Genomic DNA, 16,478 nt, shown 5'->3' on the forward strand with positions numbered 1-16,478 from the left:
ATCAGGCATGTCTGTGTACCATTTGTATGTCTGCCTGGTCCCTGCAGAAGTCAGAAGAAGGTACCAGATCCCCCGAAATTCAAGTTACAAATGCTTGTGAGCTGTCTGTCATGTGGCTGCTGAGAATGAAACCCTTTGCAAGAGTCCCCAGTACTTTCAATAGCCGAGTCTCCTCTCCAGGCCCTTGTCTCTCATTCATTCTCAAGCCAGTATTTCTAAGGATTGAGAGCCAGGAGATATGTGGGTGGGTCTTATGCACAGAACTGGAATCTTCTTGGCCACTATGTGCATGTGTATGGAGGTGAGAGGACATCCTAGGGAGTTTGTTCTCTCTCTCTCCACCACGTGAATACTGGGGTTAGAACTCGGGTAGCTAGGGTTGGCAGGAAGCAAGCAACCCTCACCCACAGAATCAGCCTGCGTGGCCTAAAACTTTTAACCCCCAGAATTGGTTTTCTTCCTCTAGTTCCGAACTGAGTGAGTCACTACATTGATTTTCGGTGTTTCTAGGAAAAAGCGGTGCCTTCTATTTGTGGGTAGCAGTTGGCTTTCCACTGAATGGACTTGTTTTTAACTGAGCCAAGTTCTAGAAAGCTGGTTCTAGATACAGAATCTTCCCTTTCCTCTTCCTGATCTGCCTGTCACAGCTCCTCAGTCATACCCTGTGATGTTTCTGCCACCCCAGGACTGGTCTTAGGAGAATGTTTGCCACCCCCCTAAAAAGCCTACCCAGAACCTGCTGTCACCTCTTCCCCTGCAGCGTCTTGTTTGAGTACCTTTCTCTTTTTCCATTCTCTAAACACTTGTCCCTGACCTCAGTAAAAGCAGCAACCTAGAGCTGGTGTAGAGGGAAGGACAATCAGTTAGGATAAATATGGTCTCCAGGTTGCGGGAGCAACTAGGATCACAAAGCCATAGACTGGTGTCTCCCTGGGGACAGGACAGCCAAGGGACAGTCAAGGGCCCCATCTGGGTTAAAAAGTACCACCTCCATTATTTCTGGATCTTCAAATGATCCTGGGCTGAGGAAGAGCAGATTTCACCAAGTCCATTTTCTAGAGGAAAACCAAGGGCCAGAGGGGCTTGCTTTTCTCCAGACCTGCGAGGGAGGGCCTGAGCTAGAATCCAGTAACAGGGCATCATCACATGTGGTCATGTAAGGCCTTGGGACAGACTTCAGACCCTGGTCATCTGCTTTATCGCCATAGCTCTTCCCACCCTAGATCTTGCCTCACAGAAACAAAGAGCAAACAAAACTAACAGGAGAAGCAGAGGTGTTTATTAAGGTCTGGCAGATGAGGTGAAGGTGGAATTAGGCATGGGTAGGCCTAGGGCTGAAAGCCAGAAGACCCCTTGGAGCACCTCTCTGTCCCTGCCTCTACCTAACACCCACCCCAGCTGCCTCCCACCTGCTCCTGCCACCAAGAGCACAGCACCAAGAGCACAGGATCCCAGCTCAGGGCAGAGCCCAGAAGCCAGGCTTCCGTCTCCCACAGCAGGAGAAGTGGGGGTGTCCCAGGAACCCCTTGGCCCTGCTGCCATAATAAAAGTTTCGAAGCCCCTTGTCTGTCCCCGGAACAGAACAAACACTGGTTCTCTGTAGTGGGAATGGGGTACTGCCTCCGAGTAAGACCTAGGCAGAGGCCAAGCTGAACTCCTGAGGGCAGAGGTGAACCACAGTGGACTTCAGCGCTGCCACCTTTAGACTTGTCCTGCCTCCCCTGTCCTTCCTGCAGACTCTGGTTAGCAGCCGAGTCTGGCCAGGAATAAGATGGGATAGTGGAGAGCTGACCCTAGAAACTTGTGTGGGTATGAGCATGAGGGCTTCCCCAACACCAAATCTGTTGATATGTACACTGGGCAGCCCCACTCATGGCAAAGGGAAGCCACTGGGGCCTAGTAAGAATATCCACCTTTGTGGCTAAAGGGCTGAGCAGGGCCAGCCAGTTCTGGGAGGTAGACAGGGCTCTCATCCAAGTGGGACAAAGGGACTGTGTCCTCCTCACTGACTGGCCGGTCAAACTCGGCTTTCAAAGCTGGACGCTGATTATCTGGGAAGGCCAGAGAGAACAGGGCCTCGGGCTCACACACAAACTTGTACACGTAGCGTTCACCAGCCACCTGTGGAGAAAGGGCTGTCAGGCCAGACATGTGTACCCTGCCTCAGTAGGGAATTTAGAAGACCCTGCCCTTCTCATGGTCACAGAAACACATCAGGACCCCTTGCCTTCCCCCACTGGTTCCTCTTGAAACCCACTCTCTTCAGTATTCACATGTTTCAATCTCAGCATGCTTAGGGACCGCTCAGTCACTGTTTAGCAACTTTACAGAGGAACTGGGATTTTCCTGTTCCCACAAACCTGCTAAGAAATGTGTTCCCCCTCCTCACACCCCTCCTCATGGTCATGTTAGACCTCACCGGACCTTCTGCATGATGCCTTTCTCATAATAGTATCTCAGTGAGCGACTCAGCTTGTCATAATTCATGGCTGGCCGGTTCTTCTGGATGCCCCAGAGCCTGGCGACCTGGGGACAAGAGACAAAGTATTTGGGTGGAGATGCCATCTCTGAGGAAAAATGGGGGGTAGGGGAGGGTGGAAAGCGCATTGGAGATTCTTGGTGCTGAGATAATCTTGTCTTGTTACTACACAACTGACTCAGGCTTGGCGAGAACTAGGTCAGGCAGCTGGAAGGTGACAGTGAAGGCAAGTACCATCAGTAGTCTCCTCTTGAGGTTCCTGAGGTGCTGGAGAGGAAGGGTGGGAACCAAGACCCACCTCTTCAGGTTCAATTAGTTTAAACTCCATCCCCCGGCCTGTCCAAGCAATGAAGTGAGCATTGGTCGGGTCATCCAGCAGGGCCACCAGAAACTGCCACAGTTGCAAGGCACCCCGGCGCTGGTAGGGTGGCCCCTCCCGGAAAGCTCCGACCCCCTCCTGCTTGATGTCTCCTGGGAAAGCGGAAGTAGGTGTGAGGTACATATCCCCTATCCGACCTCCTTCCCTTCCCCATGGGATGTCCCCAAACTTTGCTGAGTGTCCCGACCTCTCCCAACAGTGAAATGTGACTCTTATAGGGCACAGTGTGACAGGGATGGAGAAGAAGGGCCCCCACCCTCCTATGCAGACACTTCGCTGACCTTCAAATTTTTCAGGGACGATGCAGACATCATCTGGGAATGGTCGAAGAGATTTCTCATAGCCATAACCTTGTGGAGGAAGTTGGGGATTGCTCAGATCTGAGGGTTCACTGATTGGAGACCCCACAGAATCTAAAGGCATGGGTGACTCTCCCCATGCAAGGATCCCTCCCCCTATTAGGAGGCCTTAGCCAGGAAAGGAAGGGGCTGCCTTACCCATCACTCCATCGCCTGGAGAGGGCCCAGAGAAGCCCTCTGCGTGGAGGTACATGGATGCACACCCAGGGACATCTGGGGGAGGAAAGAATGGGTGATGCTGTTAAGTGGCTGAAGCAAAGCGGAGAAGCTGGGGAGGGAAAAGCCCTATGCACACTCAAGAAGTTCGTGTCGCTGGCCTGCCGTGCAGCGACTGTCCTTTTCCTACCAAATCCCAGGGGAAGTTCACCCAGAGGGAGCTGGGAGGCTTGAGGCCCCCAGTTTGAGGGCATGGGGGCAGCAGCTGGGACCAGGCAGCCTGTTCCGCAAGGCCCAAGATTCCAGGGAGCAGCTGTTTCCTGTGAGTTCAGGGGAAGGAGGGGGTGAGAAATGAACGTCCGGGGGTTGGGAAGGGTTGTCTAAGACTTCCTCTGAATGGGCACATGTCCGGTCAGCAGGTCAGGTTCCAAGCCCAAGAGTCTGTTTTTGTTTCTGTTTCTCTCTCTCTCTCTCTCTCTCTCTCTCTCACACACACACACACACACACACACACACACACACACAGACAGAGAGAGAGAGAGAAAGTGAGAGAGAAGAGCGCAGGGCGGATTTTTCTCGGGTCTAAGAGCATTCTACTGGGTTCCACGCCATAAAACTGAAACCTCCCAGCTCCACCTAGGGAAAGCGACTGTGTGAAGCCACGCTTCAAGTTGCAACCCTTTCCCGCCCCCTCCACTCCCACCTATGAATGAGCCGCTGACACCCGACACCTCGGGGGAGGAGACAGGAGGGAGGGTTCATTCATGCCTCCATTTTGTGAATGGAATTCCTGACTCCATTCAGGGAAGCGGAGGGAGGAGGGGCAGGAGTTCAAGGGCAAGTAACACGATCCCTCCGGTCTCCAGCCTTTGAAGGTCAGCAACCCAGCATCTCCCTCTCCCAGCCGCCACTTCACCAGGCTGGGGGCGGGGGTGGGGAGTGGTGTTAACAGCCAAGGTGTGAGGAAGGGGAAGCACCCTATCCTGTTCTCCCTGGAGCTGCCGGGGGTTTGTGGTTCAGCCCCTGACCCCGGAAATACTGTGGGCACCAGGAAAAGAAAAATTCTACAATTCCAGCCAGCTCTGCAGCATTCTTGTGTCCTGCCCCCCATTTATTTTGAGACAAGGTCTCACTTCTGTAGCCCAGGCTGGCCTGAAATTCATTATGTAGCTCAGGCTAGTCTTAAACTCATGGCCAACTATCTGCCCTCCCCTCCTTAATGCTGGCATTAATAGGAATGAACAACCACGGATAATTTTTTTTTTTATAGACACTAGTCCAGGCTACCCTTGATGCTGATGATTATCCTGCCTCCACTTCCTAAGTGCTTGAATTACGGGGTACACATGTTCAGCTCCTGGAGACAAGGACTAATAATGAATCTTATTTTGTATCCTCTGGCTGCATACTCTTGTTCCAGGCACAGTACTCTGGGTCTTAGTGTGTTAATTAAAACTCCCAAACCTCTAACAGAAGTAAATGCCCACCCCTTCTTATTGCCAAAAGCTATAAGGGCAAAGGTGCTATACACCCTATCATTTTATCTGAATGTCAGCTGGCTAGAAAATGATCATTCTTTAGAATATATTTTTTAAACCGTGAATGAGCTGGATTATGAACTGATTATGGACCATGGAAAGGCACAAACCTTCTAGGGACCTTTGCTTAACCTCACTCACTGCTCATAGGAGTACTTGCCACCACCAACCCACCCCCAGTGACCCCCCAGAGTCTCTTACCTGAGTCATAGGAGAAGTCTGTGCGCTCCTGCTTGATCAACACCCCCGCCCCTGGGTACCTGTGCCCACTGACCCCACCCTGGCTCGAAGCCGGCTGGCCAGCCTGTTCATACAGGGGATCATGGTACTCCTGCTTGAAGCTCTGCTGGGGGTAGGCTGGGCAGGGCTCCGACAGCTGGTGTTGGTAGGGGGCTGGGAGAGGTTCCCGGCCCCCTCCCTGAGGAGATGTGAAGGAGTGGCACATGTCCAGAGGCTGCTGGAAGACGGAGCTGGATGTGAATGGATGGAGAAGGAAGAAAAGAGAATCTTCCATTAGGTCCCCTTGAGCCTATCACTTGCTGACAGGTTCTCCTCTCCTCCCAGCCAGGTCTCTACAGAGAACTAGGGAACTGAGCCCAGACTGCCTGGCGAGGCCTGGGTCCCTCGGTACTGTGGATCTGTCTCCTTACCTGTGCTCACCAAGGTACCCGTGGCCAGGGTGGGACTGGGAAGAGCTGGAGGATCTCAGGAGACTCTGCTGTTGTTCTGCCCTGGCAAAGGGCTGCAGGGGCGACTGTCCAGGGGCACCGGGGGCGGGGGACTTGATGCCGATTTGTCTGGGGGAGTCATAGGCACTGGAATTGAAGGGGAGATGGGAATGAGGGGACAGAGAAACTAGGTAACCATCTGTTTTACCCTTCATCCCCCCAGGAAGTGATTATTACAATTGCAGGAGTAGAGGAGCTGGGTGAAATTTATTTATTTTTATATTTATTTAAACTTTTGGGGTTTGTGCCTCCCCCCGCCAGGTGACAGGTATCATACTCTAGGTAGTCCTAGAACTCCCTCTGTGGACCAGGCTGGCCTCAAACTCAAGAGATCCGCCTGCCTCTGCCTCCTGAGTGCTGGGATTAAAGGCATATACCACTACTGCCCAGCAATTTTATTTGCCTACTTATTGTATTTTTGAGACAGGGTTTCTCTGTGTATCCCTGGCTATCCTAGAATTCACTCTGTAGACCAGGCAGGCCTCTGCCTCCCAAGTGGTAGGAAGGGTGTTTTGTTTTGTTCGTTTAAGATAAAGCTTCATGTAGCCCAGGGTGGCCTCAAACTCTCCAGACAATGACCTCCAAATTGATTCTCTTTTTTTCCTCCTCACAACTGCTAAGATTACATGCACATCATCACCCGCCAGGTTTATGTGGTGCACACAAGACAAGCAGGCTGCTGATTTAGCTACATTCCCAGCCCCCAGGCGAATTCTTTTATTTCTACCCCCAAAGGGTTTTGCTTGACCTGAACCTCTGTATGGAGCTAAAGCTGACCCCAAACTCACAACCCTCCTGCCTCAAGCACATGCCATCATGCCTATCTAAGTGAATTCCTTTTCTTAACCCATGAACTGAGCCCCTTAGCTTGACAATATCTCTCTGAGGCCCAGAGCAACTGGTTTGAGTAGGACTCCTTGTGCTCAGGCCTCAGCGCACTGGGGGCCATCTGTCAACTGTGTGGTGCCTCCTGCTGTTACCCAGAGGAATTAGGCAACCCTCCATCGTCCAACCTACAGCCCTACAGCTGCCTCAGCTCAGGGCTGCCCTCCCCTCCCCCAACCCTCAAGGAAGCCTCGCCTCGGCCTTCCTGACACCTTGGCCCAGACTTCCCCACACTCACCTGGAGTAAAGGCACTGCTCTCCATGGCGGTAGGGGAGTGGGGGCTTCCTGCTGCAGGACAGGGCGGGCTCTGGGCGGGGACTCTGGGGCTCCTTCTTGATCCTGGTGGTGGGGCTATGGAAAGCTACTGTGGGGTAGGACAGGGCAAAGCCCGAGGGTCACATGGAGGCCGCCAGGGCTTGTGACACCCCAGCGTTCTGAGGGCGGGTTAGGTTGCTGGTGCAGTACCCTCCCTTCCGGCTCTCGTTCTCTGAACACCGAAGTTGACGCTTTCGGAACATCCTGGTTACTCCTGGTATGACTAGTTTTACACATTAGGCTAACATCTGGTATTAACCAAGGGAACCATCTAAGAGTTAACACGCACACCCCAAGCCAAGAAAACACCTTCATAAAAGTGAGCATGTTAGACCCAGGGCCTTTGGCTTTCCTGAGTGCCCTGGAAAATTCCAAGTGAGAGACATGTTTTCTTATTTGGGGCTATAAAGATGCTTTGGTTTTCTGAGGGCGTCTGGCGATTAGCCCACTTGTTTGTCAGCTGAGTAACATACACATGCTCCTAATTATCTGTGAGGAGCATTGGCCTTTTCTGGGCGCTTGCTGGGTTCTCAGAGTCCAGCTACCACTGTGGCTGAGCCCTGGTGTGAGTGCAGGCCCATCAGATGCCCTGGAATCCACACTTCTGAGGTCTGCTGTATTCCATTCTCGTGCCTGTTTTATTTCATGGGTGATGACAGCTGAGAGCAGTACCTGATATCCAAACATCCTTTCTCACATTTCCTTTCTTTTTTGTTTTTTTTCAAGACAGGGTTTCTCTGTGTAGCCCTGGCTGTCCTCAAATTCACAGAGATCTGCTTGCCTCTGCCTCCCAAGTACTAGGATTAAAAGCACCACACCAGGCAGCTTTTTTTCATTTGAGGCAAGGCCTTGCTATGTATCCAGAGTGGTCTTAAGCTCACTGTCCTCCAGATTGCAGGTGTGGGCCACCCTACCTGGCCAAGCATTGTTTCTCAGCAGTGACACTTGCGACTTGGGGTCAGATGTAGGGGATGTCTTGAACATCATAGGATATTTTTGCAGTACCACTCACCATCCCATTTTTACCCAACCCCAGACTCTCCAAAGACACTGACAAATCTTTTCTGGGGCAACATCACCAGTGCTAAAGAGAATAACAGAACAATGGGTCTGGGTCCTGCTTAGCTGTCTCAAGTCCCTGGCTTTGGCTGGAGAGAGAGAGCATCTCTCTGTTCCAGGTCACACAGCTACAACTCCACAGGGGAACCAAGGTCTTCATCTCCAGTCACTGCGTTTGTCTTGGGGTCCATATTCCAGGATGAGGAGCCCTGACCTTCACCCTGTCTTTAGGGGAGAGCAAACTGCTCTCCTCTGGGTGACTCTCTGCCCCCCATGACTCACTTCCTGTCGTTCTCTGATCCCCACCCCCTACCCCTGGACCCAGCATTCACTACTCACAGTTTTCTGAATGGAAATCAGGAACGAACTGTTCATCGCTGTCTGGTACCTGAGCTGCAGAGAGAGGCTACAGTGAGTCTGGGGTGTGGCTGTGCAAAGTGGCAGCCCCAGGAAGACACCATTGTTGCCACCCTGAAGATTAGCTCCAGCCTTGAGGCAGTCAAGAGCTTTCCTTAGACCAAGGGTCACTCCATCCTAGGTCCTGCACCCTCCAGCCCCTGCTGATGAAGGCTCCAGGGAGGACTCTCAGAACTTGTCTGAGAAGACTCCAGTCTTTGCCTAGATGTTTGGTCCCTGGTCCCTCCATTTTTCTGAAGTGTAAGTGGACTTGCCCTTCAAAGTTTACAAGGCTTTGTCAGGGCTCACAGCAGAGTGCTATCGGAGTGAGCAGGAACTATATATAAACTGTGGGATCCTGTGGACCTGGAATCTGATGAGGAAATTCTGAATTTGGGAAGGGCCCACGAGTCTTCACTTCAAATAATTTCCCAGGTGCTTTGGAGACATAGGAGAGCTCTGGAGCCTAGGAAAGGGGATGGGGGGTGGGGGGAGAACAGCTGCAGAGATGTGAAAAGAAGGTAAAAAGAGGGCAGGAGGAAGTTGGAGATACCATCTCATCATTGATGTGTAGCCAAGGGAAAGGCAGGCTTTCCAAGCCTGGAGGTCCAGGGAGCACTCTCCAAGGGCCAGCATCTCTGTACCAGAGGGTACCTCAATGGGCTCCGTCATTCTTGTTTACTTTTGCCTCTCTATCAAGGGGGAAAAAGAATCACAGCAGAAAGAAGGACAGACACAAAGAAGGGCTTCCTGACTGTCTAGGATAATAGTGGGTCTGAAGCGGGACAATGGAACTCATGACCCAGGAGACTGGACTGTCACTCCCTGGAGACTGCTCACAGACTGGACAATGTCGAAATTGCAAGATAAAAGACTCGGACTTCAGAGTGGCTGGTGAGGCGTGTAAGATGAGGGTAGCCATGTAAGCACACAGGCTCAGCTCTTGGCCACAGGACCCTGTGTTTCCCCATTCACCAACTCCAGGCTCTGCAGCCCGCCCAGCTGGCAGGGTGATCTTTGGACAACAGAAACCAAATCGCTTTGCGCTCTCCCTTAAAATGTGAAATCTGAACTCCTACCCTTGGCCTCCTCTTGTCTCTCTGGCCTGCCTCTCCTTGCTGCTGATAGGCCCTAGCACCTTGGTCTCCTTTGGCCCTCAGGCTTGCTGAGCTGGGTCTTCCCACCCCCTAGATCCTCTGCTCTGTTCAGGATCTCACTATGTAGCCCATGCTGACCTGAAACTCAGCATCTTCCTGACTCTGCCTGGAATGCTAGGGTTGCACATGGGCCCCCTGCCAGGCTTATCAGAGGCCTTCTCTGACCACTCAAAGCAAAACTGTCCCTTTTGGCTTTCTGTCTCAGCTGGCACCGCCCCCCTCCATCTTATTAATGTGTATTCACATGTTAGTTAGTGTTCATCTCTTCACCAGGAAGTTAAGCTGTGTGGACAAGGGCCTTTCCTTCTTCAGATGACTACCTAGCATTCAGACCAGATACTGAATGATCATTATTTATGAATAAGCATCCAATGAGACTCATCCTCAGGCTGGGAGGAGCTAGCAAGCACCACAGATTCCGAAGGCAGGGCGAGCCTAAGCCAAGCAACCCTCCCCTTACCCTGCAGCTATTCCTCTCTACATACCAGCTACCACCAGCGTTGGCACACCACCGGAAAAGCTCATCTTACAAGGATGCTCCAGCTGTGATCAAATGCTTGCTTCAAATGTCAGAGGTATACTGAGTGATTGCAGATAATAGGTTTATAGTTGATTTTTACTTATTTACTTATTGCAATGGTGGTGGTTGAATCAAGGTCCTTATGAACCCCCCACCCCTCCAGCCCTTGTTTTCTTTTTGAGACAAGATCTTCCTAGGTACTCCAGGCTGGCCTTAAATTCTAAATTCACCATCTTCCTGCTTCAGCTTCCTAAGGATTGTAATTACAGGCCTATGCAACATCATATCTGGCTTACATGATTAGATTTTCGATAGAGAGACTGGCGTGAGGGAGTTTAAGAACCAGAAGTCTCCAGTAGTTAAGAACTTACTTAGATCAGTGCACTACAATTCCAAAGATGCTAAATCCCAAGGCAAAAGTATACGTAAGTCCCCAGCTTTTTGGAAGCCCAACTACACTCCCCAGAGGCTGTCCCCTGGTTAGCCTGACTGAAGAATCACCTGGTGTTGTTATCCCCACTGGTTCCCAGGTTTCTAGTCCTCAAATCTGGAAAGTCATTCTCTCAGACAGAGGTGGGCCAGGCATGCAGATTTGCAGTAAATGGCCCTGGCAGCTGGCTCATTTGGAGAGCACTAGTCAAAGGGAAGGATACACTTCTTCCTGCCAGTCTCCTGGCCCAATCAAAGGTGACAGACACCCTGAAGGTGGCTGAGACAAACAGGCTAAGTGGTGCTTCCCTCCCTGCTACTTAGGCAAGGAGGGTGGGTCCCTGAGGGCAAGGAAGGGGTGCAGAACTTGGCAGGGGGTAACTGACGTACTCTGGAGCCCCTCTTGGGGCCTCATTAACTACCCGTTTCCAGTGAGGTAATGGGCTGGGGGCATCTGCTGACGCCACTGGGCTAGAGAGCCCTGTGGGTCATCTGACCTTTCCTCCTGCCTCAAGCTTGGAAGTTTATCCAGAACCCCCAGAAGAGAGCTCTCTTCACCACACAGACTGAACCCCCAAAGATGACGCTATTCTTGTCCCAGAATGGGGAGTGAGCCCTACTGCCTGCTCAGCTTTCCCAATACTGGCCCTCTCCCACAGAGGTACCACAGGGCCCTCAGTCACCCAGAGACTATCAACGAGGGTAGAAATAGGAACAGAAGCAGAACCTTACGTTCCTAGAGAGCAGAGGAAATTTTAATTACCATGTTTGGTATTGAACATGCACCATTCTATTTGTTGACTCGGCTCTGTTTTGGCTGCTAAGCCAGTGTGCCAGAGTCTGTCCCCAACTCCACTGGCACTAAAAAGAGACTATCTCGGTGGGGACATGGCAGATGATTAAGGGAGGTGTGTGTGTACTCGTGTGTGTGTGTGTGTGTGTGTGTGTGTGTGTGTGTACACCCAGTGTAACTCACAAGCATACACACACACACACACACACACACACACACACACACACACACACGCAGAATATTCAGGGACTGTCCCTTCAACAGGAAGCCAGGGGGACCCCAAAGATGGGCTCCAGAAGAAATGGGAAATTCAACCAGCTAAGCATTAGAGGCTATCACAAGCTAGCTACCATGTATCCCACAAAGGGATGTCATCCTCTGGGCGTGATAAGAGTGAATGGTAGCATTCCCCACCCCGCACCCTGCCCCCACCCTGGCAGCCTCTATTTTGGAAGGAACCAGTTCTCTATATGTAGAGGGGACATTCCTCTCCAGGAACCTCCTGGAAGGGGAGGAAATAGAAAGATGGAAGAGGCACTGAACTAGGAAAGACTAGCGAGAGAACTGAGGATGAACCCCCTCCCACCCCAACAGACTGAGCCCCCCAGACACCAGAGTGTATGCACACTCTTTCCAAATTCCTTGTACTTCATTCTGAGAAAACATAGGGGTGAAAGCACCCTCCATGTTTTCTCTCCTCACAGGGGGTCTCTTTTGGTCTCTATAGATAAGGAGGTCAAAGGGCCCAGGGGAGGGTCGCCCTTGAAGGGGTGGGGTGTTTGGCTGCGGTAATTCTTGTGAGAGGATGAGCCAGATCCATCCCTTAAAATTCTGATAGAAGCTATAAACCATTCTCATCCTAGGAAAATCGGTATTATTACCATTTATGATGCAACACCAACAATTTTACACGCAGAATAGCAGCGTCAAGGACCCCAAATCTATCCACAAGTCTTGTAGAAATTCACAGGCCCCCCCCCCACACACTTCATACAAAGGGTGTACAGAGCTCAGGTAGTGTTCCCAACTACCAAAGAGACCAGAGTCATTGTCCCTAATGGTTCTTGAAGGCTCCTGACAGTCCTACAAAGGGACTCTCCACCAGATCCACAAATCTTTTACATAACCACCACATCTTAGCGCAGTCTGCCGGAGCCTGGGTTTCTCGGTGGCAGCCTGATCCTTTCCCCAACATCTCAACTGATCACAGGCACCCAGAAACCAGATGACCCTCTTTGGCTCAGCTCATCCTTCTACGCAGAAAAATCCCGACCCCGAAGATGTGTATACTGCCTCAGAAGAGCCTTACCAATAGTGACCCCAAAAGCCCAGTCAGCAGCCGATATTCCAGAAGCCACGTCCACTTCTCTCTACCTCTGCTTGGGTTCAGCCTGGTCACCACCACCTCCAAATCTTCACTGCCCCACCCACACTGTAAGAATTCACTGTTTCTCTCCAAATTGAGGTTTTAGGAAGAAACCAAGCTAAGAGAGGGGAGGTTGGGCTCTGGGCCCCATTCCTCCTGATGTCCCCCACTACTGGCAAGTTTCCAAAGGAGCTCGTCCCTCCCTGTCACCCCTTTGGATTGTAAGGGGGGCCACTGACCTGGTGGGAAGAGGCAGGAAAGGAGATTGGGGTGATGTTGGGATGGTGCAGGGGGACAGGACCCCGGCAGCTGCATCTGTTTCCGCAGAGAGAGTGAGGAGCGAGTGGCCTCAGCATCCCCCCCTCAGGCCTGGCCATCCATCGCCAGCTGGGAACCTGAGCTGCTCCCTCAGGAGGAAGGAGAAGGAACCAAGGAGATCCCAGCCCCCCCTTGCATTCCCCACCCCCACCTCCCCACCCACTGGATTTAAATGTACAGGGACTCCCAAGGCAGCAGTATGTAACACACACATGCACGCGTGCGCACATGCAAGCTTGCACACACACTTGCTGTCATACTAACACACAGACAGACACATGGACTGTCACCAGACCCACCACCAAGGGGAGGAGCTCCCATGGTTGGATGAAGAGAGCATTTTCCATCCCTTGTCACCCAAATGGACCAAGTACTGACAAAATGCCATCCTGAGCTAACTCACAGCCTGGGATCTGACCACCATGGGGACCCTCAGCTGACGGGAAGGAACGGGAACCCAGAGAACCAGACCCAAATCAGGTGGTAAAAAAAGGGGGTCCTTAAGAGATCATGGGAACCCTGAGTTCTTCAACTGGGGTCAGCCTACCCAACAAAGCTCTTCATGTAAGTAGGAGCTGGGCACTCAGCTGAGGAAGATACTCAATACCCCAGAACCCACCCACTCCCCATTCCATTTTTTTTGGAAGATGAACTCCATACTAAACAATCAATCTTCAATAATAATAATAGTAGTAGTAGTAATAAATAATGTGGTGTGTGTGTGTGTGTGTGTGAGAGAGAGAGAGAGAGAGAGAGAGGGAGGGAGGGAGGGAGGGAGGGAGAGAGAGAGAGAGAGAGAGAGAGAGAGATGGATGGCCAAAACATCTCATCCCACAGCTCTGCTTAGTGGTCTTTCTTCTCATCCAAGCCACTCCTATAGAGAATCCTGAGAGAGGTGGATTTGGGGCTTTTAAATTCCAAAAGAAAGGTACTCAGAGTGGAGGAATGGGAAAGCCCACAGGAAGAGAAAAGACCTCAAGAAAGAATTCACTTTCGGTTTCTTAGTTTTAGAGTATGAACACAAAGGGGGTGTTGGCTAAGATAGGGGTGTTAACCCTTCCTGAATCTCAGGGCCTGTAAATCACCATGCCTCCTTCTTCTGGCAGCCCTGCCAGCGACACCCTCAGGCTAAATAACCTCACCAAAACACCAACTAGGATCCAATAGGACACACTACTCCACCCAGCCCAGGCTGGGCCACTGACCCCATCCTGGCCAGCTCACAACCGACCCACCAGCATACAGGAAGGGGGGCATTTGCCTGGGGGTGGAGGTATTCAGGAGAGATGGATGGAGGACCAGTTGCCACTGGAATTATAATCAAGGCTATTTGGGGAGGCAGCCCTGAGTCTTCTCTGCCAAAGTGCCAAGAAAAGAATTATTGAAACTTTGGTTGTTTCTTTGGCTTGGGCAGTAAATTGGCTCTTGGAGTTAGAAAGTGAAAGGAAGTAAAAACCAATGTTCTCGCAGTTCCAGAAGATAGGTAACAAATTCCTCCTATGTCTCCTGTTCCTCACTGCTCTCTTTAAACATCTCAACACCCCAACACTACACCTAGGCCTGGAGCCTCCTGCCAAACAAACTTTGCAAATGAAATTTTCAACCAGGAAAAACGGGCCTGGGGCCAAGTTCCATTCAAATAAGCAAATACCCCACACAATAGTCTGATTCATCCCCAGGCCTAGTTATACAAGCCTGGCTCGGGGTGAGAAAATAAATATCGATATGTGTCCACACTGGGCACTGGGGAGACTTAAGTAGTTAGGGGCTGGGGGAGGGGAGCTGAAGGACTCCTTGAGACAGAAAAGACCCCCAAGCCCCACTTCTAAATTCTAGGAAGACAACAAAACTACTCACCTTCAGCGAGCCACGTCTCTTGGAAGTGACTGAGATCCTGGAAGAGATCTGCTGGGTGAATATTGGAATTGGTGATGAGGTGGACAGGATACAGGGAGAGACCTGCCTAGCCCGGGTTACAGCCTCCCCACTGGGGATAAGGGACGGAGAAGAATGATCAGAGTCCTCTAGGTGGTTTGACTTTTGGGGAAACGTGGGTTGGAGAGGTCCAGGACAGAGCTTTGGGATGTGTGTGGGTTGAGGATAGGGGTCGCAGTTAAGTCTGGTTCTTTACCTTCGGAGTCGGAAGGCGGCAGGGAGCCCGGGTCCATGAGCTTCCCCTGCGGGACCATCAGCGCTTCGCCCAAGCTCCCATTTCCGGGAGATTTCTGCTGGAAGGAGGGGGGAGAATGCCCCCGAATCACCCTAAGGAGTCTAGCTTGGGGGTGGGGGTGGGTTCCCCGGGTGGCTCAAGGGCTAGGCCGCCCTGGACCCCACTGAGACCCCCCCCCGGGAGGGGGCTGTGGAGCGAGTAGGGGCGGGGTGCGGGGCGGGGGCGGGCGTGGAGGCCGGCGAGGCGCTCACGCTGCAGAAGGTGTAAGGCACTCGCTGGTCCAAGTATCCGCCTTTCATCCTCCGCTCCATCCGGCCGCTCCCTCCGGCCACACGGCCGGGCCCCCGCGCGGAGGCAGAGACCTGGGAGGGGGGAGGCAGTTCGTACACGGTCCCGGGAGCGCTGCGGGGGGAGGGGGCGATCGCGAGGCAGCGGGTCGGACAGTGAAACTTCTCCGACTCGCTGGGACCTGCGCGGCCGAGCGCCGCCACCGCCACTCCCCTCCCGCCAAAGGAGGTCCCACCTGCTCCCGCGAGCTGGGGTCGGCGTGTCTGCTTTCTGCAGCCCTGCTCAGCCCGAGCTAGGTTACATAAGACGTGTGTGTGCGTGCGTGTGAGTGTGTGTGTGTGTGTGTGTGTGTGTGTGTGTGCGCGCGCGCGCGCGCGCTCAAGGCGCACACCATTCGCACGCCCATAACTCAGGCGCCCCCTCCAGCCCCGAATCCCGACGCCCCCCACCCCCGCCCCGGAATGTGCGGAAGCGGGCGCCGAATAGAGTGGTGTGTGGGAGACGAAGCGGGGAATCACAGACACTCTCCCTTCCTTCCCCTTCCGCAGCTTCACCTGAGGCCCGCGCGTCTGTGCAGGAGCCGCGGGGGGATGCTCAGCATGCCCGGGGGATGATACAACTAAGGTGGAGGGGCTAGGCCAGAGCGAGGCGGCCTGAGCCCCGGGTCCCCAGAGCCCCGGCTTGTTTTCCGGGCGCAGCAGACAGTTGTGAGCCCTGGGGAGCAGCTGATTGGTGCATTTCCTTTGCCTTAGCCTCCCCCCCCCCCCCCCCCCCCAGCCCCCCGGGTTCCCTTTGTTTCATTGACTTTTGTGAATGAAACCCCAGGGCCGGGCACGCCCGCCAATCCGCAGACTCGCCTAGCCTGGCTTGAGGGCGGAGTTTCCCATCCACGGAGGCCAATCAGAATGTAGGGGCTGTCTCCCGGCCTCATTCACTTCTTGGACTTCCATTCATAAAAAAATAAACTCCTTTCGGCCTCAGTTCATTCATAAAGAATTGAGAAAAAAGAGGGAAGCTGAGGACCGGGCAGCTTCTCTACAGGTTCCGGCGTGGGCTTTAGGGTCTGAGGAGCCCTGAGCTCCTCCCGCTGGCATTAGCACACACCTCTGTGCATCTGTGCGTACGTGGGAGTGCGAACACGT

The 16,478-nt window shown here is 52.7% G+C and overlaps 1 protein-coding gene across 2 annotated transcripts; it reads right to left on the minus strand.

Moving 5' to 3' along the window:
• Window positions 1–1,259: 1,259 nt before the first annotated feature.
• Window positions 1,260–16,087, minus strand: Etv4 (ETS variant transcription factor 4). Of its 2 annotated transcripts, none has more exons than XM_036195718.1 (13): window positions 15,891–16,087; window positions 15,300–15,410; window positions 15,010–15,103; window positions 14,736–14,783; window positions 8,239–8,292; window positions 6,763–6,889; window positions 5,562–5,726; window positions 5,113–5,381; window positions 3,356–3,430; window positions 3,140–3,208; window positions 2,778–2,950; window positions 2,425–2,526; window positions 1,260–2,121 (listed from the first exon to the last, which is right to left on the minus strand). In XM_036195718.1, exons 2-13 carry the CDS (start codon window positions 15,357–15,359, stop codon window positions 1,897–1,899), a joined length of 1,461 nt encoding a protein of 486 aa, XP_036051611.1. In that variant the 5' UTR covers window positions 15,360–15,410; window positions 15,891–16,087; the 3' UTR covers window positions 1,260–1,896. The 2 variants fall into 2 exon arrangements, with proteins under 2 accessions (XP_036051611.1, XP_036051612.1); XM_036195719.1 differs by lacking the exon at window positions 15,891–16,087 and adding an exon at window positions 15,572–15,627 and having other exon boundaries at window positions 1,269–2,121.
• Between the last annotated feature and the right edge of the window lie 391 nt (window positions 16,088–16,478).

This window comes from Onychomys torridus, chromosome 8 (assembly GCF_903995425.1).
Source record: "Onychomys torridus chromosome 8, mOncTor1.1, whole genome shotgun sequence".
Classification (NCBI taxonomy): Eukaryota; Metazoa; Chordata; class Mammalia; order Rodentia; family Cricetidae; genus Onychomys; species Onychomys torridus.

What these genes read in the sequence shown, in the direction of transcription:
- Etv4 (XM_036195718.1), bottom strand. Translation starts at nt 15,359, where the DNA reads ATGGAGCGGAGGATGAAAGGCGGATACTTGGACCAGCGAGTGCCTTAC. An exon ending in TGCCTTACACCTTCTGCAGC is followed by an intron (nt 15,104 to 15,299) that starts GTGAGCGCCTCG and finishes TCCTTCCAGCAG; the next exon opens with AAATCTCCCGGAAATGGGAG. An exon ending in CGTCCCTGAAAAATTTGAAG is followed by an intron (nt 2,951 to 3,139) that starts GTCAGCGAAGTG and finishes CCGCTTTCCCAG; the next exon opens with GAGACATCAAGCAGGAGGGG.